Source organism: Lonchura striata, chromosome 13 (assembly GCF_050655825.1).
Source record: "Lonchura striata isolate lonStrDom1 chromosome 13, ASM5065582v1, whole genome shotgun sequence".
Classification (NCBI taxonomy): domain Eukaryota; kingdom Metazoa; phylum Chordata; class Aves; order Passeriformes; family Estrildidae; genus Lonchura; species Lonchura striata.
The window spans coordinates 4,002,624-4,030,000 of NC_140715.1; the positions used below are offsets into that span (position 1 = coordinate 4,002,624).

The 27,377-nt window shown below is 57.1% G+C and overlaps 1 protein-coding gene across 5 annotated transcripts in view; it reads right to left on the minus strand.

Annotated features, from left to right (window-relative positions):
- Positions 1-202: 202 nt before the first annotated feature.
- Positions 203-27,377, minus strand: part of PCDH1 (protocadherin 1) — a 58,786-nt gene continuing 31,611 nt past the window's right edge. For 3 of the 5 annotated variants that reach the window (XM_031506048.3, XM_085591099.1, XM_031506049.3), the window contains one exon: positions 203-4,004. In XM_031506048.3, coding sequence (XP_031361908.1) covers positions 3,619-4,004 — 386 coding nt within the window. In that variant the 3' untranslated portion in view covers positions 203-3,618. Of the gene's footprint in view, positions 4,005-5,983; positions 6,027-27,377 lie in introns of all 5 variants that reach the window. The other 2 variants (XM_085591100.1, XM_031506050.3) reach the window with 1 other exon arrangement.

Genomic DNA, 27,377 nt, shown 5'->3' on the forward strand with positions numbered 1-27,377 from the left:
GCCTTGCAGGAGTCTGGTCTGTGGGAAAGTGCTTTGGGGGCTTATCCTCCTTGTCCTGGTGCAGGAACATCCTCGAGCTGGCAAACAGGGAGCCAAGAGCAGGGCAGGGAGGCAGGTGGACCCCCAAGCCTTCCCAGCTCTTTCTTCCCCTGAGGATGCTCAGGGGGACGCGTGGGAAGGAGCAGCCAGGCCCAGAAGCAGCCGGGTTTTCACACTTTTATTGTAAAGCTTTAGGAAGGGCTAATTACAATGGAGTTGGTCATCTTGACAGCTCAGCAAACGAACGGAACAGGGGAGAACAGAAAGGGGCATCACGACGGTGTCATGCTCACGGCTCCGAACAGAAAGAGTTACAAGGGAATCAATTGTGCTCACAGCGCCCGGGGAAAACCAAGCCCAAGGCCCAAAGGCTTCCCCGCACAGGGAAATGCATCACACATTGAGCAGTACAACCTTAGCAAGAGGCGTCGCCTTAGACATAGGGCACCATCTGAAAAATAGTGGGGGGACTTTACTCTGCCATAGGATTTCTCCTTTAGAAAAGCTACACCTGCATGTACATAAAACTGTACAAAAAACAAGGCATCACAAGCAAGGAAATGAAATCTCGTATAAATAGAACCAACACTGAAGAGCTACAAAGGGGTCGCTTAGATCCTTCCCACGCAGCCCGCCTGCTCCCTGGCTCCCACCTTTGGTTTTCCCCCTGGCTTGTCCTAGTGCAGTGAGATACAGTGAACCTCCTCCTCCCTGTGCTTGTCTGGACTGGGGCCCGTGGGGAGCTGTCCTCCCCCCACGCGCACAGAGGCTTTATCCTTCTGGCTTATAATTGTGCAAATGAGCTTCTTCCCACAGCACCTCTTCCTCGCCCTCCCCCCGGACTGATCCCCAGCCACACTGGCAGCTTCCCCCCGGGACAAATCCCCTCAAACCCCTCTCCCAGGACTGATGTCCGGCACCCTCTCTGCCCCAGGGACCCATCCCCCTGCACCCCTGGCACCCCACTGAGGCACCGCTCCCATTGCCCCCCTCTGGCCTTCCCCACACACCCACCCCGTGCCCCGAGACCCCCAACCCCTCTGCACCCCCAGACACCCAACCCTGGCCCCACCGTGCTCCCCTTCAAACCCCCCCCAGCCCTCTGTGCACCCCTGCAGGACTCAGCCACCCCCAAACCCATCCTCAGCCCCATCCCGCGGGGACCCCCTGCACTCCCCCTCCCTCTGCACCGTTCTCGCACTGAGGACCTCGCCAGTGCTCCAGGGACAGCACAGCAATTCCAGCCACAGGAATTCCAGCCTCGGGATCCCTCTGGAGACCCCAGCACAAGGCAGGGAGCCCCCCCCACCGGGATGAGGTGGTCTTGGACAAGCCCCCCTCGGATGTGGCTCTCCGGGGGTCCCCGAGAGGGGCACTGGACACTGCCACTGCCTGGGCCCAGGGGAGGCGTGAGCAGCCGAGTTGGCAGTGGAGTCAAAGATCGTGGCCAGCGCGGCCAAATTGCACATTCTGCCCAGTTTGGCCCTGAAACTACAGAGCTACAATAAAAACAAGGTCAGGAGCGGCACCTGCTCCGGCAGCCGGACCGGGGGAACGCGGCCCCGCAGGGCAGAGCAGGAATCCCGGCCGGGCGGGGGCTGCACCTGCACCGGGAGCATCCCGCCCGCTCCAGGGACAGCCGGCAGCGGGAGGAGGGTCCTGCCTCCTCCGGCTGGCACCGCCGGGGCCGCGGGCGATGCGCGGTGGCAGCGGTGCCACCCGGGGAAGGCAGGGCTGGGGAGCGAGGGACGCGAGGGACGCGGGGCAGCGGTGCGAGCAGGCACCCTCCGCCGCCCTGCCTTTGTCCCCCGGGCTCGGCTGGCACCGTGTCCCCTCGGCTGGCACCGTGTCCCCTCGGGGAGCCGCGCAGGAGGTGGCTGCGTGTGCCACCGCCCCGCCAGGGGAGAGGAGCTGCTCAGAGCGGGGTGCTGGGGGACGGGCTGGGCAGGGGGTCCCGACAGGCACTACAGCTATGGCAGGGCCCTGCGGGGTCCCTGTGCCCCCGGAGCCGGCAGAGCCCCGCGCCAGCCCCGCGGGCACGGACCCGTCCTGCCGAGGGTGCCGGGGCTGGGGACGGGAAGCACAAGGGTGGCCCGCGGGCAAGGACGGGGAAGGGCTCCCCAGGAATGAGGCGCGAGTCGCCCGGAGCCCTCCGGCCAGGGGCGCACCCCAAATTCCAGGACTGCGCCCAGGGAGCAGCGACAGAGCCGGGTCCCCCTCCGGGGAGCCCTGTGAGGGGCAGGGGCTCCTCTCCCCCGCCCCGGGCGGGGACCCTGCACGGGAGCTGAGGACGCCGGGGCAGCAGGGACCTGCCGGGGAGACCGGTGGACCTTTGACAATGGAAGAGAAAGCTGGACCCCGTGAGAGTGGCCCTGGGGCCTAAGGGCAGCGGAGTCCAGCGGGCAGGGGCTCGGCGGCCCCCGGTGTGACCCTGAGACAAAGCTCCTCCTCACAAAGGCAATGGTGGCTTTACAGGCGGATGGGACGGAGGTCGAGGGCACGGCACAGCCTGGCCTCGTGGGCATCCCCTGCCCCGGAGGAGGCCCGAGGCGATGGGCTGAGAGCCAGAGCCGCTGGCGACCTCCCTGCCAGCAGAGGCGGACTGAGGGCTTCTCCGGACCCAGCCGGTCCCTTCCTGGGGACATCCCCTCCCCGGACCCAGCCGGTCCCTTGACTGGGGGCTTCCCCACCCCGCTCCACCCGCCAGGCGCAGGGCCACCACCGGGACCCCCCCACCCCCAAAGCAGCCCCCACCTATGGCACCGGGCAGTCCCTAGGGACCCTGCAGCTTGTGGGCACAGTGACAACGTTCAGAAAGAGATCCAGGCTGGAAAACAGCAAAGTCCCTACAGTCCAGCCAGGATGCTGCCCCTCTCCTCCAGCTCCCCAGCTGCTGTTTCAGGGACTGATCACATCTCTATTTACAATATAGAACACGAGTGCGGGCTGGACGCTGCGCTCCCAGGGGCTCTTCCACGCAGGAAACCATTCAAAGCTGGAACTTGCTCCCTGTGGGTTTTTTTTTTCCTCTTTTTTTTTTGTTTTTCCTCTTTTTTTTTTTTCTCTGCGTTTTTTGTTTTGTTTTGTTTTCTCTTTAAACGTCTTTTTTTTTTTTTTTTTTTTTTTTCAAGGACAATAAAAAGTTGCGATCAGGCAGGACTTGAATGTCATTCCTATAAGATTCGTATTTACAGGAGTCTACAGCAAAGAGACAGGCAGCTGGCTCCCCATGCTCGGGGACACTCCTCGTCCTATGCCCCAGGAACTCCACCAGCTCTGCGTGGACCTTTGGTACGTAAGCCCTTCTCTCCCTTCTCCGTGCACTCCGCACCAGGAGCCTGCCCAGCCCTCCCCGGCAGCAGTTCGGGATGCTCGGCAATCGGGGTTGGGATGCTTTTCACCCTCCCCACCCACCCCCAGCCCCGGGCAACATGGGGTTAAAAAGGCGCTCCTCTCATCCCTGCCTCGCCCTGCCCTGCTCCCCGCAGAGCCCCCTGCCTGGAGAAGCTGCCGGAGCCATAAAGCATCGAAGTGGAAAATGTTCCTCTGGCCTCTGCTCCCTGCCCCTCACGCCCAGCCTCACAGGTAGATCTCCCTCTTGGTGGTCTGGGCCGAGGGGGTGGTGGCTGGCTGGAAGTCCGAGGTCTGGGTGAGAGGAATTTCCTCCATGGGAGAGTCCTTGCAGGGCTCATGGCTACTATTGGAGAAGGCACTGTACGTGGGGAGCAGGCGGAGGTTGGCCATTTTGGTGCTGCGCTCTTCCGACAGTCTGGGGCTGCCGTTCCCGACTTGCTCTTGACTCCCTCTGTCTTGGTAAGGCACAAAAGTGGAGAGTTTGAGGGCGTTCTTGGGCCTGCGGCTGGGGGAGGACTGGCCAGGCATCCAGCAGGTGTCGGAGTGGCCGAACTCTGTGCACTCCCGGGTGCAGGTCCCAGTCATGGCTACATCAGGCAGAGGCCGGAGATCTGCGGGGAACAAGGGACAGCGGTGTTACCCCCCAAAACCCCGGCTCGGGAACCCAGCCTCGGGAACCCTGCTTTGGGAACACAGCCTCAGGAACCTTGCTTTGGGAACCGCAGCTCCGGAACCTTGCCTCGGGTACCCTGCCTTGGGAACCCTGCCCTGGCAACGCCCAGCTCGGGAATCCCACCTCAGGAATCCTGCCTCGGGTGCCCTGCCTCAGGAACCTCACCTTGGGTACCCCACCTTGGGAACCCCGGCTCAGGAACCCTGCCTTGAGTACCCTGGCTCGGGAATCCCGCTTCAGGAACCCTGGCTCAGGAATCCTGCCTCAGGTACCGTGCCTTAGGAACCCTGCCGCGGGATGCAGGAATGAGGAGCAGGGACTGGACATCCCCATCCTATCCACACTGGGAGGGACAGCCAGACTCACAGACACCCCAGGAGCTGGACCCACAGACACCCCAAGAGGTGGACACATAGACATCCCAGGAGCCAGACCCATGGACAAAAAAATGTGAGCAAAGCAGAGCAGGGAGGGAGACCCAAAGCCACAGAGAAACAGGAGGCAGAGCACAGGGCAGAGCTCCTTGAGCCCCTCTGGAGACGAGAATTGCACAGAGAGACTCCACAGCTTGGATTTGCACAGCAGGACACACGCTGCCACACCAGGCTTGATCCCAGAAGTTTAGGCACAACCTGGAACCTGCTAAGCTCCAGAAATTCCCATTGGGCACCACCGATGGCATCACTGTGCAGAGACAGAACTGCCCTGGATTCAGCCCCGAGGCACAGCCATGTGTCCTGGGCAGCATCCTTGGGCATCCCTGCCCTGCTCCCACTGGGCATTCCAGACCACATTCTAGCCTCCCCTGGCACCCTCAGCAGGAGCCACAAGCCCAGCCAGAAGTCCTGGTCTCATGTGGAGCTTGAAATCTCCAAGCACACTGAGAGCCATGCCCACCCTGAGAAAGGCTGGAGATGCCGTGGGGTGCCCTGTGGAGATGCCAGGGGTGCCCTGTGCACCAAACCCCTGCCCCCGAGGGAGCCCAGCACCCCAGGGCACCACAGCTCCCTGCTCCTGGCACAGCACCAGTTAGACCAATTCACGTACTGGTGTCCTCACACACCAGCCACCCCCTGCCCCCGGTGTCCCTGAGCCTTGTCCAGGTGTCCTTGGCACAGGCAGCTCCTGTCATGAGGCTTCTGGGGCTGAAATTTGGCACTTCCATGCAGAGCTGAGTGTCCCTCCCAGAGCCACCCCAGTCGCAAGCCAGTCCCTGATTTCTGCCCCAATTCGGCACAGCCCAGAGTGTCCCGGGACACATCACTGCCTGCTGCCACAAGCAGATCCAGCCTGGTGCTGATGCTGGGGTGGAACCAGGGGCTGCTCACGACCTTGAGGCTGCTTGGACTTTCGGATGTCCCAGTGGTTCCCAAAAATCTTCTCCATGTCCCCATCACCACAGAGTTCTCTCCACTGACAGGGTGATGGAGGGAGATGCTAAGGAGCTCTGGGGACCTGTGGGGCACCCCCTTCCCGTGGGACACACATGGTCCACACAATTGCCTCATCCCAAAGGCAGGGTGGACCCTCAGGCACGTCCTGAGCTCTGGGAGGAAGCAAACTAGTTCACCATGGTGGGGTTTATGCCCTGGCCAATACTCCCTCCTGCCACCAGTTTGGGACTGCCACACACCCGAGTCACCCTGGCACAGCTTTCACACACAGGACGCAGGAGAAGGCTGCAGACAATGCTGGGAATGCGTGACACCGGCATGGATGAAGGGTGAAGTCAGCAGCCAACAACTGTGTGAGCACGTCTTGCCCTAAACCAGCCCCCAGTGACGCTCCCCAAAGCCTCGGCGGGGGGCTGAGGCATCCCGGTTTTCCCCCTGGGGCCTGTGCCCATCTTCCATCCCTGGCACCCACGGGGGCTCCCCTGGCAGCTGGGATATCCTGGCGGGAGCCACACGGACATACCTGATGGCAGCCCCCCTTCACAGCCTGCTCCGCTCAGGGGACTCTGATGAGGGGCAGAAAAAGGACGACAGCGTCACATCAGTGCACAGCCCCGGCCTCCACACCCCGTCACCTCGGCCACCCCGAGCCCTCTCCCCGCTGCCTCCTGGCCTCTCCCGGCCCTGCTCCGGCCGCCTGGAGGCCGCGCGGCCACCACGGCTCCTGCCTCGCTCCTGGCTCCGGCTGCATCCTCATCCTCCCTGGAGCCCACCGGCCCTGGCGGCACCCACAGCGGGCTGCTGGAGCCCACCGGGGTGGAGACCAGAAACCCGGGCACGCAGAGCGGCTGGGGCTGTGCACAGGGTACACACAGGGATACACACACGGATACACACACGGACACACACACGTGGATACACACACGGATACAGACATGGACACACACATGGATACACACACGGATACAGACATGGACACACACACGGATACACACATGGATACAGACATGGACACACACACGGATACACACAGGGTACACACAGGGATACACACATGGATACACACATGGATACACACACAGATACAGACATGGACACACACACGGATACACACAGGGTACACACAGGGATACACACATGGACATACACACGGATACACACACATGGATACACACAGGGTACACACAGGGATACACACAGGGATATACACAGGGATACAAACGGATACACACATGGACACACACACGGATACAGACATGGACACACACATGGATACACACAGGGTACACACATGGACACACACACGAATACACACAGGGATACACACATGGACACACACACGGATACAGACATGGACACACACACGGATACACACAGGGTACACACATGGACACACACGGATACAGACATGGACACATGCATGGATATAGACATGGATACACACAGGGATACACACACATGGATCCACACATGGATACACACAGGGATACACACAGGGACACACAGGGATACATACATGGACACATGCATGGATATAGACATGGATACACACAGGGATACACACACATGGATACACACACGGATACAGACATGGATACACACACACGGACACACACATGAATACACACATGGATATACACAGGGATACACACATGGACACACACATAGACACATACACAGATACAGATATGGATACACACAGGGATACACACACATGGACACACACATGGATACACACACATGGATACACACATGGATACACACACATGAATACACACAGGGTTGCACACACATGGATACACACATGGATACATACATGGATACACATATGGATATACACAGGGACACACACATGGATACACACATGGACACATACATGGATACACACAGGGATACACACATGGATACATGCAGGGATACACACACATGGATACACACACAGGGATGCACACACATGGACACACACATGGATACACACATGGATACATGCAGGGATACACACATGGATACAAACAGGGGTACACACACATGGATCCACACACGGATAAACACACAGAGATACACACAAAGGGACACACACAGATATATACACATGGACAACATACACAGATACACATGGATACACACATACGGATACAGACATGGATACACACACACGGATACACAATCAGGGATACACACACATGGATACATACCTGGATACACACACAGGGATACACACATATGGATACAGACATGGATACACATACACGGATACACAATCAGGGATACACACACATGGCTACACACATGGATACATACCTGGATACACACACAGGGATAAACACACATGGATACACACAGAATATACACACACGGATACACACATGGACACACACACAGATACACACAGAATACACACACACGGATACACACACAGACACGCACACACATGGACACACACGGATCCACACTGGGATTCATCCCAGCAGGATGCTCCGCCCTGCTCGCGGTGCGGGGGACAGCCATGCTCACACTGCGGGGACAGAAAGCAGCAGCACAAAAGCAGCCCAGGGGACACGGCGGTGGCACGGGCAGCACGAGAGCGCAGCTTGGCCGGGGTGTCCCTGGGGCTCCCCATTTCCCGGGGAATCGCCTCCATTCTCTCTCCCACGTGAGACACAAAACCACTGGCACAACGGCTCCATTTCATCCCTACTCTGGGCAAGCAGAAGCAGAGAATGGAATCTGAATCCAAGAGGATCCACCAGGTTTTCCTCTCAAGAGCACAGGATGCTCCAGCGGCCACGCAATGGCTTGGGCACTGTGTTCTGTGGTCTTTCCCTTGTGTCCATGAGGAATTATCGCCATCCTTTCCTCATCAACTTTCCTCCTGGACATCCTTTCCCCTTGCAGGAAGGCCCTGGTGCTCTGTGCTCCCAGGGGAGTGGACGGGAGCCATCCCCTCTTCCTGGGGCAGAAGGAGCTTTGCCGAGCCCGCAGAGGGGACTGGCAGGACTGCAATAAAATCCACCTCTGCAGGGAACAAAGCTACGGAGATTTCCTCGTGCCAGCAGCAGCTTGGGAATGGCAGGATCAAGCAGGAACGCTGTGTTCAGGATCTTTTATTCTGCTCTACCCATTGTCTGCTCCTGGCACTGAAGCCTTTTCCAGCGTTGTCCCCTCACTCGCGGAGCTGCTGAGGAGCGGATCCTGTGCCATGAGCCCGGAACGGGGCAGGGTGGAATTCCTGAATAGCTGGGACTGAGGGAAAACACGACTTCATGGCCTAATTCCCAGCACATGCTGGTGGCTCAGGGACTCCGATGTGGCACCAGACAAAGACAAATCCCTCCTTAGTGGGAATTTTGCCCGCAGACTTTCCCCAGTTTTGTGGTGTGGTGAGGAGGCAGGCTCACACCTCGGGGTGCACAAAGGGTACTCGGGATTGTCCTCCTCCACCCAAAATACACTTTTGTGCCTCTGAGAATGTGACAACATCCCCAGGGATGAAGAGCACGGCCACGCCCTCTCTCGTATCAGGGTGTCCTGGGCACACAAAGTAAAGCTTTGTGCAGCTGCTCTGTTTTCCTGAGCTTTGGCCCATCCTGGTTATTCCAGGCCACCAGACTGTGCTTCCCAGGCAGGGAAGTGGTTGCTTGGGCATTCACAACCCTCCCATCCTCCTGGCTCCCTGCTTCCTGCAGCTTTGCCTCTTTTTGGCATCCCCTTGTCAGCTGCCTCGGGGCACTCTCCTCCTTAGGGATGAACCCAGGGCAGGAAAAGTCGGATCCCTCTGGTTTCTTGGGGGGCATGGTTGGGTTTTCCACCAGGACACCCTCAGAGATGCCAGGCTGGCTTTTTGGGAAGAGGCACAAATTGGCGCTGCTGCTAATTATTCCTGTCTCCCTCACTCCCCACCCAGGGCAGGAGCTCATCCCGTCACAGGGCTCCAAAACCTCACTGGGGGATTCCAGCAAAGCTCTGGGGCACTCTGGGAACAAGAGAAAAGCAGCAGCCTCAGCCAGCAGCACTTCCATCTCCTGCAGGAGACGGGCAGAGGTTGCCTGGCCCTCTGCAAGCCTGGGAGCTCCAGGCAGAGGCTGAGAGCCAGCCCTGAGCACGTTTTTTATGCCAGCCTGGTTTTTATCCCCAGCCTGGTTTGGTCCTCCTGTGTCTTCCACTTGCGTCAGTGCAGGGAGAGCAGGGATGGATGATGCAGCACAGGAGAAGTCTTGGAAGGGAGGGGAAGTGCTGGAGCAGCTCTGGGAGGGGAGGCAGTGGGGCTGTGACAGAGCAGAGCATGGCAGAGGATGCAGAGAAGCCCAGGAAAGGGGAGGAGGGAAGCACAGCATGCCAGGAGGGACTGGAGAGGCTCCGTGGCGTGGGGAAATTGGGAAGGGGAGTGTGGGGAGAGCAGCTGGGAGGAAAACCAGATGCTTTCCCTAAGCTGGGATCAGAAAGAGCCTTTTTCCCTCCCTGGGGAGAACTCATTCCAGCCAGCTGCCCCAAAAGCAGAGCCCCAAAGGCCTGACCTGTGCTGGCCCTGGGGACAGAGGGACAGAGCAGGGCCCACGCTGCACCCCGGGGTGCCAGGGGTCCCAAAGGTCTGTCCTGAGCCAGGGAAAGGGGCAGTGCTCCCAGGAGAGGCAGCTTTCCATGCTGGAAAAGCCTCCTCTCCTCAGGGCTCTGCAGACCCCTCTGGGATGTCCCTGACAGTGGTGGCCCCCCATGACATCAGCTCCCAGCAGCACTGTCCCCCCTCCCTGTGCAACAAGGACCCCCTTCCCGCCCCACAGCTCCTGGCAGTCAGCACCATTCCCTATTTCACCATTCCTGGTGCTGCTCTCCTGCACCATGGCTCCTCCAGGAACCATTCCCAGGAATCCTGCTCCCTGCTGCCCATGGCAGAGCTGCTGCCAGGCCCCATCCTGCCGTGCCAGTGTTCTCCACGGGCGCCACTCTCCCGCAGCGCCACTCCCACAGCTGTGTCCCCCCAGGTGTGTCCCCCCAGGTGTGTCCCCCCAGGTGTGTCCCCCACGGCGCACTCCCGAAGGCACAGCTCTCCCACAGCGCTGCTCCCTCCAGGTGCCATTCCCCACAGTGCCATTCCCGGGAAGTGCCATCCCCCACGGCACTGCTGCCTCAGGTACGGCTCCCCCAGGGTGCCACGTCCTGCAGGTGCCACGTTCTGTGCTGCTGCTGCCTCCAGGTGCTGCCTCCCCCCGCTGCTGCCTTCCCTGCAGGCAGCGCTGCTGCATGGAGCCATCTCCCCCAGGTTCCATGTTTTACAGCGCTGCTCCCTCCAGATACCACTTCCCTGCGGAGCTGCTTCCTCCAGGCACCAGTGCTGCTGCTCCCCTCCCTCCTCAGACACCCTTAGGAACAGCTGGGATTGTGCAGCCCAACATCCCATGTTCTTACACTGGCTAGCCCCATTGCTATCCTATCCTATCCTATCCTATCCTATCCATCCTATCCTATCCCATCCCATTCCAGCCCAGCCCAGCCCAGCCCAGCCCAGCCCAGCCCAGCCCAGCCCAGCCCATCCCATCCCATCCCATCCCATCTCAGCCCAGCCCAGCCCAGCCCAGCCCAGCCCAGCCCAGCAGGAGCTTCCTGCAGGGAACAGGAGCTCCGTGCCTCATTCCCAACACGTTTTCCCCTTGCCAGGGCTGTTGGGTGAGGGGAGCTGTGCTGCAGGTGCCTCTGGAGCCAGGATCTCCTTCTCAAGGCCAGAGACAAAGTCCCCCTTCACGGTACCCAAATAAGGGGGGCACAGCCAGGGCATTATCCCAGCAAGGAGTCATGGAATATCTTGAGCTGAAGGGACCCACCAGGATCATCCAGTCCAGTCCCTGGCCCTGCCCAGACCCCCCAGCAATCCCCCTGTGCATCCCTGTGCCCAAAGGCTCCTGGAGCTCTGGCAGCCTCGGGCCGTGCCCATTCCCTGGGGAGCCTGGGCAGTGCCAGCACCTCTGGGGGAAGAGCCTTTCCCTGGTGTCCATCCCAAAGCTCCCCCTGCAGCCGTTCCCTCCTTCCCTGAGCTCTGCCCTCGGCTCCTCTGCTGCAGCTGAACCAGCCCGGTGCCCTCAGCCCTGCCCGGGTGGGGCTGCAGAGCCTTCCCCAGCCCCGGCCCCTCCTCTGGACACCCTGGAGCAGCTCTGGCTCGCTGATGCTGTGGCACCCGAAACTGTCTCAGAACTCAAGGTGAGACCACTCCAGCCCAGAGCAGAGCGGGACAATCCCCGCCTGGATGATCCCCCAGGACACCCTTTGGATGCAGGATCCCTCCCACATCTCCTCACCCATTCCTGGCCCATATGGCCAAGCCCAGAGCTCAGCAGTGTCCCTGCAGAGCTCCCCGCAGCCCCGGGCAGCCGCAGCTCCCGCACCCCTCCCGTGCGGGCTTGCGGGAGCGCTGCAACACCCAGCCAGACGGCGCGGGACCAATCCTCGCACTACAACACCCAGCCAGATGGCTTCCCAAACTTCCCACCCTCGCTCCAGATGGCTCCCGCTAGCGGAGCCCGACCCGGCACTGCCCACCGACGTGGTGGCTGCGGCTCCCGGGGCAAGAGGGAGCAGCACCCGCTCTGCCCTACATCCCCGGAGCTGCCGGGCTGGGCCAGCGCACAGACGGGCTCCTCCGGGGCTCCGGAGATGGAACACTCCAACTCCAGCATCCCCCGGCCCCTCCAGCCCCGCTGGCTCTGTCCCTGCGCTGAGCACACACAGCTCGCCCTGAAGGGAACGGGCTGCCAGCCCCCGCTGCACTCGCGGATCAGCCCCCAGCCCCTGCGGGGTATCCCAGCGCTCCAGAGCTCCAAACGTTCCCAGCCCCTGCCGAGGGACCCCAGCCCCAGCCAGGGAGGGATGGGGACAGATCAACGCACCAGGCTCAGCATGGCCAGCACAGCTGGGCTGGGGAGCTTTCCCCGCTCCCAGGGGATGTGTTCTCCTTTTCCCAGCTCCCAGGGGATGTTTTCCCTTTTCTCCACTCCCAGGGGATGTGTTTCCCTTTTCCCTGCTCCCAGGGGATATTTTCCCTTTTCTCCACTCCCAGGGGATGTGTTTCCCTTTTCCCTGCTCCCAGGGGATGTTTTCCCTTTTCTCCACTCTCAGGGGATGTGTTTTCCCTTTTCCCCACTCCCAGGGGATCTGATCTTCTTTTTCCCTGCTCCCAGGGGATTTGTTTTCCTTTTCCCCACTCCCAGGGGATGTGTTTTCCCTTTTCCCCACTCCCAGGGGATGTGTTTTCCCTTTTCCCCACTCCCAGGGGATGTTTTCCCTTTTCCTCACTCCCAGGGGATGTGTTTTCCCTTTTCCCCATTCCCAAGGGATGTGTTTTCCCTTTTCCCCATTCCCAAGGGATGTGTTTTCCCTTTTCCTCACTCCCAGGGGATGTGTTTTCCCTTTTCCCTGCTCCCAGGGGATGTGTTTTCCTTTTTCCCCTCTCCCGGGGGATGTTTTCACTTTTCCCCACTCCCAGGGGATGTGTTTTCCCTTCTCCCTGCTCCCAGGGGATGTGTTTTCCCTTTTCCCCTCTCCCGGGGGATGTTTTCCCTTTTCCCTGCTCCCAGGGGATGTGTTTTCCCACGTGTGCCAGAGCTGGAGGAGCCACCTCCCTGCTGCAGTCACAGCGGCCACATCACCACAGCAACGGCAGGCAGAGCACCCAGATGGATGTTCCTGGACACTGAGCGTGTCCCTGCAGGGCTCAGCAACACACTGAGGGCTCCCAAAATCCCCATTGCCCCACGGCTTCCCTGTGACACCCAGCAAAACAAATTCAACCCCCATATAACAGATTCTGTGGTCGTGGTGCCACCCCCATGATCTCCTACCCTGCCACACAGGGACTTCAACCTTCACTGGACTATAAAAACCAAAATTACTACATCAAACTGCTGAATAATTATGTTAAGAAACACCTAAATAGGATTACAGGGTTCAAAGGTTAGGAAATGCCAAAATCAGGATTGTCCAGGCAGCCTTAATTCTCCTCCTGCAAGTGCTTCATGATGCAGAGCAGAGTCACACTCTGGTGGGAAATATTTCCCCTGGGGTCCCTTTGTGGCTTGCAGGGAGAGGACAGAACCACCTGGGAGGTTTAACAGGGAAGAAGCTGATCTGCCAGTGAGACTCTGCCCCAGAGGCTGCAGAAACCAGGGAAGGTGCAAGGAAAGGGTCAAGAGATCACAGAAAACTCCTCCTCTAAAAAGGGGCTGGAGGATGGGGGTGTTGCTCTCCTAATGAGAAAAACCAGAATTTTTCTCTCCTCCTTCCATAAATAAGATATCTGGGCACATTTCACTGGCACTTCTCAAAATATTTGGTACCTGGCACGTGCCCTCTATGAAAAATTGAGTCCCTGCAGCTAAAACTCACAGCAAAGGCACAGAATGAGCATTGCTGGGCAATCCCCTCACTCACATTGCATAAAACAACCCAGTGCAGGTCCAGAGTGAAATCCTGGATCCATTAATATCCCAACATTATCCTCTGGCTGTCCCACAGAGGCATTCCACAAATATCCACCAGAAAGGTTGGGGAGTCCAAACCAATCCATGGGATAACCAAACCCTCTTCCAGCATCGGCTCCTGCAGCATCCAGGAGAGCAACAACACCTGAGGTTCCTTTAGGGGCGCACAAAGGTCCTGAAAACATGGAATTAGGGAAGTGGAGCTGCCCTCCTGCCCTCCCTGCCCCAGGAGCTGGGACAGGTGGGAGCACAGGGCTAATGATGGTTATGTAAATCCCATGGGAGCAGCAGCAGCACCTGCCAGCCCCGGGGGCTGCCAGCTCATGCATGCCTTGGATGCGCATTCCTGCTGCCCAAATTCCTCCTCGATTGCTCCTGCCTGCATTCCCACCTGGCTCTGCTGATGGATGCTCGAGATTCCTGCAGTGGGGGGCTGTGGGGATGGCCTGTCCCACCCTGCAGGCAGGGGCTCCCTGGGGACACGGGAATGGCACCCCAGAGCTCCTTGGGGACATGGAATGGCACCCCAGAGCTCCTTGGGGACACGGGAATGGCGCCCCAGAGCTCCCTGGGGACACGGGAATGGCACCCCAGAATTCCTTGGATACACGGGAATGGCATCCCAGAGCTCCTTGGGGACACGGGAATGGCACCCCAGAGCTCCTTGGGGACACGGGAATGGCACCCCAGAGCTCCCTGGGGACACGGGAATGGCATCCCAGAGCTCCCTGGGGACACGGGAATGGCATCCCAGAGCTCCCCGGGGAAATGGGAATGGCACCCCAGAATTCCTTGGGGACATAGGAATGGCACCCCAGAGCTCCCTGGGGACACGGGAATGGCACCCCAGAGCTCCTTGGGGACATGGGAATGGCACCCCAGAGCTCCTTGGATACATGGGAATGGCACCCCAGAGCTCCCTGGGGACACGGGAATGGCACCCCAGAGCTCCCTGGCACATTCTGGGTACCCTGTGCTGCCAGCCAGTGTGAGCACAAGGGGCCAGGCCACGAGGAGCAGTGTCACAGTGCCACTCTGAGCACCCACTGACCTGGTGACACACTGCCCACAGCCCAGGTGCCCTTGCCAGCCCTCTGGTGTGCTTCACTCTCAGCTGGTGGCCCTGGTGGCAGCAGGTCAGTCCTGTAATCACAGGTTGGTGACACGCAGTGGTCCTCTTACCCCGTGTCCCCACATCCCCAGCTCTCAGACAATCGCTGGTTCCAGAGGGGCTGGAGACCTGGGCCATGGCAGGAATGTGCCCGGTGGGGCTGGGGACAGTCCCCCCACCCAGCAGGGGGATGTCACAGCAGCAAATGCTTCTTCCAGCACATAATCCTTGAGATTTGAAAGTGCCTGAGCCTGTGAAAGCCCATGTCTGATCCTCCCTGGCCTGTCCCCTCTGCCCCGGGCTGGGGGGAGCACAGAGGGTCCCCTCCAGCCCAAACCACCCAACCCATGGCATCACACCAGGGGCTGGCCTGGGCACCCTCCTCCTGCTGCATCCCAGCGCTCACCCAGCACCTGCAAGGGTTAATCTGCCTCTCCAGAGCTTCTCAAAGCTAATTAGAAAGAGCTTGGGCAAGTGTGGTGGCAGACAGGGCTGCACTTATCTCCCCACTTCCGGGGCTCTGCCCTTATCATTTAATTAAAGCTGCAGCCTGCTGCCCTGGCTGGCAGCAGCTCATCACGGAGGGCACTGGAGCTTGAGGCAGCCTCTGCCAGCTCGCCAGGAGGAGCAGGAGAAGGGAGAAGCGGGCCCCAGGAAGGACAATCAAAGGGAGAAGAAGATAAAGGAAGACTCCCTCTGTGCTGGCTGGGCACTGGGAAGGCAGCGAGGGACCCCAGTGTGCCACCCCTGTGCCCTGCGTGGGGGGACGTGGGGACAGCTCTGCTCCAGGGGGACCAGGGCAGAGTCACAGCCTGGGAATGAGACAAGGAAATGCCTTGGTGGGAGGCACTTCATAATGGCTCTGTCTCCCAGAACCCCCAGAGCAGCTTTCCCATGGAATCCCAGGATCACTGGGGTTGGAAAAGCTCTCCCAGACCATCGAGTCCAAGCTCTGCCTGATCCCCGCCTTGTCCCCAGCCCAGAGCACACAGTGCCACCTCCAGCCTTTCCCTGGACACCTCCAGGGATGGGCACTCCAAACCTCCCTGAGCAGCTCCTCCCAATCCCTGAGCCCCCTTTCCATGGGGAAATTCCTGCTGCTGCCCACCCTGAGCCTGCCCTGGCCCAGCCTGAGGCCGTTCCCTCTCCTCCTGTCCCTGTTCCCTGGGGCAGAGCCCGACCCCCCGGCTGTCCCCTCCTGTCAGGAGCTGTGCAGAGCCACAAGGTCCCCCTGAGCCTCCTTTGCTCCAGGCTGAGCCCCTTCCCAGCTCCCTCAGCCTCTCCTGGGGCTCCAGCCCCTTCCCAGCTCCCTCAGCCTCTCCTGGGGCTCCAGCCCCTTCCCAGCTCCCTCAGCCTCTCCTGGGCCTCCAGCCCCTTCCCAGCTCCGTTCCCTGCCCTGGACACGCTCCAGCCCCTCCAGGGCTCTCTGGCCATGCGGGGCCAGAACCAGGCACAGCCCTCGAGGTCCCCCAGCACAGGGACAGTCCTGCCCTGCTCCTGCTGTCACACTGCTTTGGATCCAGGCCAGGTGCCCACGGGATCCTTGCCCACCTGGGCACCCCTGGGCTCCCAGCAAGGCACCCTCAGGTGCACCCTGACCTCAGAGTCCCAGAGCAGAACCAGCCATGCTCAACCCTCCCAGAGGAAAAGGACAATCCCTGCCACGCTGAACCCAGCTTCCCAAAGAAAACTGGGGGCCACAGAGCACTGGGAAATGTCCAGGAGGGAGGCCACGGAGAAACTGATGGACGTAAATCACAGAACAGGATCGATGTCCACAAAGCAATGGCAGCAAACCCTTGCTGGTCTCCCAAAGAGAACATGGATCACAGGGTCATGGAATCACAGAATAGTTTGGCTTATCTTGTTCCCTGCCATGGGCAGGGAGACCTTCCACTATCCCAGGTTGCTCCAAGCCCTGTCCAACCTGGCCTTGGACACTTCCAGGGATTCAGGAGCAGCCACAGCTGCTCTGGGCAACCTCAAGGCCTCACCACCTTCACAGGGATTTTTTCCCTAATATCCAGTCTAAATGCCCTCTGTCAGTTGGAATCCATTCCCCTGATGGATAAACCCTGGGAATGCTGTTGTCTGAAGGCCACACAGGACAGTGTGGGCGCAGCTCCCCAGGGATGTCTTCTGAGGTACATTCAGTGCACATTTTGGGACAAGCAGCCCCCATGCCAAATCCCACACCTCCCTCCCAAAGTGTGGTTAAGCTAATGGATCTTGAAAGGAAATTTTCATAATCACTTCGTTAGCAGGGCTGAGGCGGCACGGCTTGTTCTCCAAAACCAGCTGGAACAGCTCCGCTAAAACTTACGAAAAACAGAGAAAGAAATCAACCTGAGGGGAACCCAGCATGGAAAATTGCAGCTGTGGTGCTGGCAAGCAGCTGAGGCGATAAGCGATCGCGAAGGAGCCGTGCAGCACAAAATGTCAGAGCCTGAGGCTGCGCAGGGCGGGGAAGGATCCTCACTGCAGGCTCCCGGAGCTGCTCCGGGGCTGGCACGGAGCTGGGAACGGGAACACCCGCCCGGGGAGGGGCTGGGAAGGGGCTCCGCTGCGGAAAAGGGGTTCAGGGCACACTCTGTGGCTCTGCACGACTCCCCGACAGGAGAGAGCAAACAGGGAAAATCAGGAGCTGCTCCCTGGGATTAGCGGCCTCAGGTTGCACCAGAAGAGGTTCAAGATGGACATCAGGGAAAGTTTCTTCCCAGAAGGATGGCCAAGCCCTGGCAGAGCTGTCCAGGGCAGTGGTGGAGTCACCCTGGAGGGATTTCAAAGCCCCTGGGAGATCCCCTGTCCACTTGCGGATAGGGGTTACTGGTGGCCTTGACAGTGTTGGAATGGCTGGACTTGATGGTCTCAGAGGTTTTTCCAACCTTAGTTCCATGATTCTGTGTAAAGGGTGGTCCTCTCCTGCCCCTTGCTCATGTCCTAATCACACAAGCCAGTATTAACAGGCAATAATTGGATTATTTCTAATTAATTTTCAGCATGGCCAGTCCTCTCACCTCAGCTACAGCCACGGGGAGCACTCCAAGGAGCGCCAGTTCATGTGCACAGGGATTTGGGAATACCAGCCTGGCTTTGTGAGTCCTCTCCAGTGTTTGCTCCTTGGTGGCTGCCTCTCATTGTTCCCGGGTATTAAAGCTCTTGTGTCAAGGAGAAAAGAAGTGGCGTTCGCATGTCTGCCTTTGAACAAAACCATTGTTCAGCTCCATCAACAATTTAATAATCCTCCCCTGGCAGGACAATGGATGGGGGAAATCGTGGGTGCAGGGGGGCGGGAGCCACGGAGCCAAGTGCTGTTCCCGGCCTTTGAAGTCAGGGAGGTGTTTAAGTGAGAAAGAAAACACAAGTTTATGGAAAAAGCTCCTCTCAAGGAGGGGATCTGCAAACAAAGGGAACTGAGACCACTTGGAGAGAAGCAGAGCAGGAAGAAGGAAGAGCCCTTGGAAGAGAGTCAAGCCAAACCCCAAGGAAACCGGAGAGGAAATGACAGTATGGATTTGCATGTGGACGCTTTGTTTCCTTGCCACAGATCTTTCCTGGGCTACTTATGAGGAAAAGGAGCACCCTCACATCATTCCAGCTCTTTTACAATCTGTCCTGCTCCTGTCCTGCAGACATCAACGGGCAAGAGGCAGATCCCTGCCGGAATTGTTGGTGGCTCTGAGAAGGCTCAGGGGACAGGCACTAAATGCAGGGTGAGGCTCTTGGGCTGTGCTGAGGGGGAAATGTCTGTCCCTGCTGGAGGCACACACAGCCCTGGATCCCAAACCCAGCCCTAGGGAACCAAACCCACCAGAAATCCACCACACAGCAGTCCCAGGAGCGTTAGAGCAGGGACATAGCCAGGGAACTTTGCAGGAATGATCCCACATCAAATGGGGCCGCTTCTCTGCTGGTTGCTCTGAGATCCAGAGCCCCAAGCCCTGGACTGCCCAGCCCCTTTCTCTGCAGTGCAGCCGTGCCACAAAGCATCTGAAAACGCTCCTTATTGACGCCTCCAACGCCCACAGACTGCGAGGCTGAAAATCTGCAGTGGGAGCACCACGGGGAGAGGTTTTGCGGCTGGCACGTGGCAGGAGCAGCACCGGTCACATCCTCCTGTGGTGCAGGCAAAATTCACCCCAAGAAATCAACCCTGGTCCTTGAATTAGAGCATTTGCCCTCTTGCTGTGATTCCCCACCAAGCACTGAAAGGATCCGCCACCCTAATGGCCAGGGCTGGGGAGAAATCCCCTTCTCCTGGAAAAGCAGGAGGGGTCAGCACCGAAGCATCCGGCTGAAGGAGCAAACACGGGCTATGGGGAAGTTTAGGAACAGGGCGGCCTGGTGATGGCTCATTTGGGAAAAAAACCCAATCCTGATGAATTTTGCCGTGCCCTGTGTTTGTTTTTAGGATGGCAGCAAGAAGCCCTTGTGGGAAAGCGAGGAAAAGACAGAAAATCGCTTCCGATGGGGAATATCAACCTCCAGCTACCCCTGGGTGCTGCAGTTTACAGGCTGCTGGAGGAGAAATGCAATAAAGTTTGCACCACTCGAGGGAGGCCTGCCAGAGGCAGTCCTAAAGGATGCCATGAATAAAACATGCTTTAAAGAGCCAGCGAGGATTACAAAATCTTAAAACCCAGGCGGGACAAGCGGGATACATCATCCCCCCCGCGTCAGAGGCAGGTTGGCAAAGAGGATGTGCTCAGACCACAGCACCAGGGAGCAGCAGGATGAGCAGACAAGATTTGGATTTCGCAATCCAACAGAGATGGATGAAAATTTACAGAATTGGTCCACGGGCATAATTTTTTGCAGTTATTTTTCCGAAGGGATGAGACGGCAAGAGCAGGTCTGCTCCTCATGCGAAGGAAAATCCGTGTGCAGCACGGAGCAAAGCAGCGTCTGTGCCCAGGTAGAGAGCTCCGAGGGATCCGGAATTGGAGAGGTCCAGGCCAGCAATTGACCCTTTGAAGGAAGCCGTACATCATCATTAAAGAGCTCCACGTCCCGAGGGACCCGGAGGCGAAACAACCCCGGCGCTGCTGTCCCGGTGCGGGAGAAAACAGGGCTCAGGGAATGACAAATGGCATGCACGTGGGCGGCAGGGTTTACCTGCAGCCCCAGCACGGGAAAGGCTCGGGATCTGCTCCTCAGGGAAGCTGATAGGGGAACAATAGCCTGCAAGTGGCATTGTTTGCAGGAAAGGCGAGATATTTGCCTTTTCTCACTGATGTTGCTGCATCTCTGTGGGGGCCCCTTCCTGTGTGGCTAATAAGCAGCAAGACGCCAGACGTGGAATACAAAAATTCCTTTGGCTTTGATTCGTTTTCTTTCTGGATAGAGTCAGCCTTACTTTTGTCAAGATCCCTGTTGTCTGGGTAATTTCATCTAGAGATCCTTAAGGAGCAGAGATTTCCACATCACTCCGAGTTTAATATCTCAGTTTGAGCTGGCATATATTCCAGCAATAATTTATACAGCTGAAGAAGGGAAAAAAAAAAAAAAAGATTACTTCTGTCTAATTGGCATTACACTAATTACCAGCAAAATACATCAGGCAAATATCACATCTCCTCACTCTCTGTCATTTTGCATTCCCTGCTCCATTTTCTCTTTCCTCGGCAGCGATAAAACAACACGACAGCCATTCCGACATCCCTGAGCAGGGATCACATCCTGACCCCCTCCTCCTTTTCCTGCTGCCTCCTTGTTTCCTCACGTCCAGGCAGGTTGTGCTAACCCAGGCACACACAGCTGATGGAGAACTGCTGTTCCCAGGAACCTGTGCATCCCAGCACCCTGCTCTTCCCTGCTGGATCCCTTCCTCAGCCTCTCCCATGCTCCTTGTCCGGAGGGTTCATCCCTGGAAGAACATTTTATACCTGAGTAATATAGGACACAGACTTACAGGAGAGTCACAGGTTTCAGCCATGGGCCAGCTGAGCTGATTTATTCCTGATTCACAGCATCCCTGCCAATCTATCCCAAATTATCGGAAAAATGATGTTATTTTAGCCCAACACCAGTCTCATGCTGGAGTAAAGATGCCAAGTGTAAATCCAAAGACGTCCAAGAGCTACCACAAGCAGAGTCCTCATCATCCAGCTCATTCTGACGTGAGCTCCCTGCAGACAAGAGCCCTGGAACAGAGCACTTTGGAGGGATCCTTCCCTATTCTTGTCCCCCAAGCCCAGGAATGAGGTCTGGATGTTTGCTTTTAGGGATACAGCGTCCATGACACCCTGGGAGGTCCCACGCTCCCACCAGTGAGGTTCAGCCTGCCTTTTCTACAAGGATTGAGGCTGAAATACCTCACAGGGATCATCTGGGAGCCTTGTACCCCGTTCAGAGGCACAACACCCTCTGGGGACAACACACACAAACAATGTCCCTGCGTGTCTCTCCTGGGAAAACGGAGCCTTCTGGCCACCAACACATAAACTTCCCCACTGGAAACTTCTTGCCCTGCTCAGAGGTGCTGGAAAGGGAGCCCAGCTCCAGCCACACGGGCCAGGGAACAAGGACTGAGCACCACGTGGCCGCTGTTGTGTCCCCGAGCAAAGCGTGGCCGCCTCAGCTCCCAGGAAATGAGCCCTGGATGCTGGCAGGGAACTGAGCTCTCGGGAAGGAGAGGCAAAGGCAGGGCTGCCACGGTTTGATAACCTCTGAGGCACAGCAGCCCGGCCCTGGGATGGCTCGCCATGTCCATGACTAATGGGAGATTTATGGAGTGTCCTCTCCGCCGGGGAAGCGGAGCGCCGGCGTTCCAGCCACTTAACGGAGGGGACTTCAAATCAGGATGGATGAGAGCCCGTGGGAAGGAGACAGGAAGGGAGATTCTTTAATGGTGACAGCACAAAGGATCAAATCCCGGGGAAGAGCCAGCAACTGAGACTGACACCTGACCTGTCTCAACAGCAAAGCTCCCATTGATTTCACCGGGGACAGGGATGAATCCTTATCCTCTATCTCCTGCTGGTGAGAGGGATTTTCCATGTGAGGGATCCACACCTGACCGATCCTTCAAACTCAGCCACCTGCTATTTTTATGAGAAAGAAACTGCAGTGTGGAGTCCACGGGAGGCTCAAATGGGAGAGTTTGTAAGCTCCTCTGGCATTAAGTTTAAATCCCACACTAATGCAGGTCCCTTGCACGGGCAGAGGCACTGCCAGGCAGGTTTATGGAGACATTCCGGAGCATTGGGAGGCAGATAAAGGGGGAATAACTGCGGTAGATCACACAGGCGCTGGAAATGGCACGTCAAATTACTTCAAAAGGAGCTTTCTAAGGAAGCAGGTCTTTGAAAACAACAAATAGTCTGGGGCTGCTGAGGGATCCTGCCTGTCTGTTGCTTTTACACTCGGTGGCTCTTTCTGGTTTAGACGTGTTCTAAAGCTGAATGCCAAGCTCAGAATCCCTGCCTCCTGCAGAATCCTGGCTTCCTGCAAGTTCAGCTCTTTGTGGAGCCACAGAGCAGGCAGGGTGGGAAAACTGCTCTGTCTGGAGAGCAAAAATGGCCAAAACAATGTGACCCAGCAAAACCTCAGCCTGGTCACTCCCCTGTCCAGCTCCCTGGAGCTGTGCTGGGACAGCAGGACAGCACAGGGACAGGGGTGAGCCAACCAAGAGGGACAGGAGGGACCTGCTTATTCTGCTCCCAGACACACAGAGTGTTGTGGCTCAGCAGAAATCATCGTTCAGATTCCTGGCTGTTCCCCACCTGTCCAAAGAAACCAGCAAGTCCCAAGTTCAAACGTGCATTTTAAAATGGGCTGGGAAACACAAAAGAAGAGCCTGAAGCAGCTTCACCCAACCCCTCACTCCAAAGAAATGTCCTCCCTGAAGAAGAACGTGGGACAAGCAAAGAAAGGGTCCCACCCTCCCATTCCCATTGCAGATCTAATTCGGAAAACTCTTCCTGGAACCGGGTTTAAGGAACTCAAGCTGAAGCCATGAATAGTTGGAGGCTGACGTAAACTATTTTTGGAAAATCTACTTTCTACCAAAGAAGGGATGTTAAGATTTGGCCCAGAGATAAGAATAGCTGTGCATGACCATTTGCATGGGCATTTGCATCGGAATTTGCAACCATTGCCAGGGAAAAGGAAAATGCCGAGTCCTGTGTGGGTTGGGTTCCTGTTTTAATGTCACTGGGGTCATGTTCTGCCAGGTGAAAACCTTTTCCCAGGCCTGCTGAGGTGGAATGTGATGGAAAACGTTCCTGCCTTGGACTGGAGGAGTTCCATGACACAGTTTGGCCTCCCTTGTTGGGAAGATGGGAAATCCTCCCTTCCCTGGGGCAGCAGAAGGCGCCTTCCCCCAACGAGCTCATTTATAATTCTTAGCTAAAATCTTCCTTATTCCCATCTGTTTGTAGCTGATTCCCTTAAGGAAAGTCTCAAAGTTTGCCATGGAGCTGACCAAGCCCAAGAGTGGTTCCAAGGAGTGGGGTGAGCTTGGGGTCAGCAGCTCCCAGCTGCTCCCCAGGCCTGGGGTCTCTGCAGGATTGCCCAGAAAATCCACACAGTGAGGGCAGGGTCACCTCCCCGAGCTGTGCACTCACCATGCACAGGGACAGAGCATCCTGGGCTGGGCTTCCAGAGGGAAAGAGGAATAAAGATTAGGAGAAATGATAGAATTTTCTCCACTCAGTAAATTCAGAGCAGGAGGAGTGTGATGGACGTATCACAAGCAGGAGGGCATTTGCGGAGTTCCACCCGCTTGCCACAGACAGCAAGAGGGAATGGAAGAGATCCCAGCCCAGCCCAGGGTCTCAAGGACCAGCAGAAAACTCCCAAAGTCCAATCCTGAACGCAGCAGGCACACACAGAGCCATGGGGACCTAGACATGAGAGAAGAGAAGGCACTTTCCCGCTGGAATATGGAGATTTTGTCTCTTGGGCGTTGACTCTGAGTGACTGCACTGCCTGGACCTTTCACAATCACACCGCGTGGGCTCAGGGACAGAAAGGGGAGGGGGGGGGGAAGAGCAGCCAGAATCCAACAGGGAAATTTGGGTTCTACAAATAACTCCTCTAAAGATGTCCAGGATCCGCCAAGGATCTTTGGAGAACTCGAGGACAGCCTTATGTGTGTGCTACCACATAATCCTGTGAGGCAAGAGAGGCAGATAAATTATTGCAGCTATTTTGGACAACATCGGAAGCGAGGAGCAGCCTTCTTAGAAGGTCTTGAGAGGATTAAAGGCACTCTCTGGAGCTGGGAGCAATGTGTTTGTTCCTGGGGCAGGGGAGCAGCCGTCCCCTGTTTAGCCCGGCTCCTGGGGACAATTAAGGAAGGTCACCTGGCTGCCGTGGCAGGACAGCTGCCCTGCCCTGCCCTGCCCTGTCCCGAGCAGCTCTGGCGTCAGAGTTTGCCCAGACATGGCTGGAAAACATGGAAAATAAGGAAATAGGGCTGGAGTTCCAGCTCAGGCAGAAATGTTGAAACCAGGATGGGGTAATCCAGGGCCATTTGTAATCTGCTGGATGTTGTCTGTCCAGATAAAAATCTTTTCCCAGCAGTGGTTAAGCAAACCAGGAGCCGGTTTTGGGGATGAACCAACATTAAGTGTGGAAAGGAAACACCCAATTTGTTCTGCAGAAGAAGAGGATCACTGAGGGACCCAGAAAGAATTTCCAGAGGCAGATGATGAGCAGAACATTCACTAAGAATGTGGACACCCTAAAGCCGGGCAGGTGGGAGCTGCTGGTCAGGACAAAAGGAATTCCAGCCCTGAAGTGTTAAAAAGGGCTGAAGATCAGTTACAAAAACCCCAAACCCACAATGTCTCAGCTAGAGACGACTCCAAGCAGCAGCCAGACCCGAGCTCAGCTGGGCAGAGGTGTGACCTGCTGGGTCCCAGTCAGCAAAGATCGGGAATGGCACGGATCCAGCTGGAACCCCACATCCCAACAAAGCCCACTCCAAAGGATTCCTCATCCTCTGCACCAAAACAGAAGTGCTGCATGGTGCATTTGAAAAAAAACCCAACTCCACAGACTGCAAATGTGCCTGGAACTCTTTCTGCAAGACGAAAGGGACATTTAGAGATAATGTAGGAAAAAGAGAATAGATTTTAAGATCTAGAGGAGTCTCTGTGCCAGGGAAGGAGACAGAATGTAATTTTTTTGTCCCATCTGTTGGCTGCGAGGAATTGAACAACAATCACAGTGAGAACCTTAAAAAGCAGCTCATGACTGGCACTAAAGCAGAGGCAGGAGGCAGTGACTGCCCAGGGCTGCAAATCCATCCTTGTGGTGAGCAGGAAAAGCGGATGGTTGGCTCGGGAATACTCCGAGCCATCCACCTTCTCAAGGAGCTCAGAGCTGGGGGTGCTCAGCATTGAGAAAACTCCAGGGAGAGCTCAGAGCCCTGCCAGGGCCTTCCAGGAGAGCTGGAGAGGAACCTGGGACAAGGGATGGAGGGACAGGACACAGGGAACAGCTCCCAGTGCCAGAGGGCAGGGAAGGATGGGATATTGGGAATTGGGAATTGTTCCCTGGGAGGGTGGGCAGGCCCTGGCACAGGGTGCCCAGAGCAGCTGTGGCTGCCTCTGGATCCCTGGCAGTGTCCCAGGCCAGGCTGGAGGGGGCTGGGATAGGGAAAGGTGTCCTTGTCCATGGCAGGGAGTGGGACTGGAGAGTCCTTTAAGGTCCTTTCCAAGCCAAACCATTCCACGATCCCTGGCACTGCAGGGTGCACACACAGCCAGGTGCAGCCGTGTTTCCATGCCATGGTGACACTGCGAACACAAACACTCCCAGACACATCATCCCTGCACCTGGAGCTGCTGTGGATGTCACCAAGTGCTGCTGGGGGGCTGTGGGACATCACCTGGACACATCCAGCCCACCAAAAGCTTGTGGGCAAATTGGCGACCATGCAGAGAGGAAAATGAGCCGAAGGAACGGAAGGCTTGAACTATAATCAGAAATTAGCAAGGAGGAGGAGGGAAAGTTCTCCCCAGGCTGCCTCTGCAAGGGTTGCCAAAAAGCACCACACACATCCAAGATGTGCCAGATGTTGCTGCTGCCCAGGAATGAGGCTGCAGGTCTGTGGTGGTGGCAGGAGCAGATGGCAATGGCTGGGAGGAGCGCGAGGAAGGGTGGGAGGAGAGGAAGAGACACCCAGCTGCCAAAATCTCTTGCCTTGGCTCTGCTCACAGGGAGGGACTTGACTCAAGTTTTCTTTCAAAGAGATCTTTAAATGTGGAGTTGCCTGAATGGGATCTCCGAGTACGCACTAGGAGAGGGAATTCTGGTGCTGTGGGACTCAGTGGGAAGAACTGGGAGGAGCAAGGCAGAGTTTAAGCGTAAACTGGGGACACTGGGGACAGAGAGGACCTTCCAATCCTATGGGAGGGCTCACCTGGGGTCTCACACACTGTGCTAACAAAGTGCATTCCTAAAGGGATGCTCCCAGCAGAATCACAGGCTGGGACTTCACGACCATGCCACACACAGGTAAGACGAGCTGCTCCTTCTTCCTTTGCAATGCATCCCTCTAAATCTTCCCTGAAACAAAGGAAAAACTGGACTGGGGGGGGGTGGGGGTTTATTGAGCCCTGCAGCCAAACCTGGGAAGTGGAATCTCCATCCATCCACTCCAGCTGTGCTGAGGTGCTGGGAGAGGCTCGGACAGCACCGAGAAAAGTCTGGGCTTGGCAAAGCCTGAACCAGGCAGGAGGGCTTGAAACCAGCTCTGCCACAAAGCCCCAAAGCCACGTTCTGCTCCTGCCTCAGACATCAGCAGCAGGCTGGGCTCTGGCATTGGGAGCAGCCGGATTCCTGCCTCGTGCCTCTGGAACACGAGGATCCTGACATGGCAAAGGGAGGAGCTGCCAAAGCGAGCAGCCACCTCCGAAAAATGCAAATTGCAATTTTCTGTTTCATTCCCCACCTATGGCGGAGTTTCTTTCCTTGAACTGTGAGGATAAACTCATGAACATCTGGGAAGTGCAGATCCTACGGCACAGAGAGTGTTGGGAAAGCTCACTTTGGTTGATAATTCCAAACTCGGAGCACGGTTGTAACTGCATGCATTAAAAATGGCATGGGGTCCCCACTTTAAATAACAGCCATAAAATAGATTTTGGGGGTGGAATAATATGAATCAGAAATGCCTCATCCAATAAATCACAATCTCGGATATATTTGCACTACGCAGGGACAGAGAGAAAACAGGCTTCATGTTACAATTCCTAAATTGCTCATATTTGGTCCTGAAATCCTGTTAAATTCCCTCAGTGGAGAGTGACTGGCACTGTCCCCATCCAAGCCCTCCGTGCATTACGGCAGGGCAGAGCCTCCATGGAGCACCAGCATTCCCAGGCTCC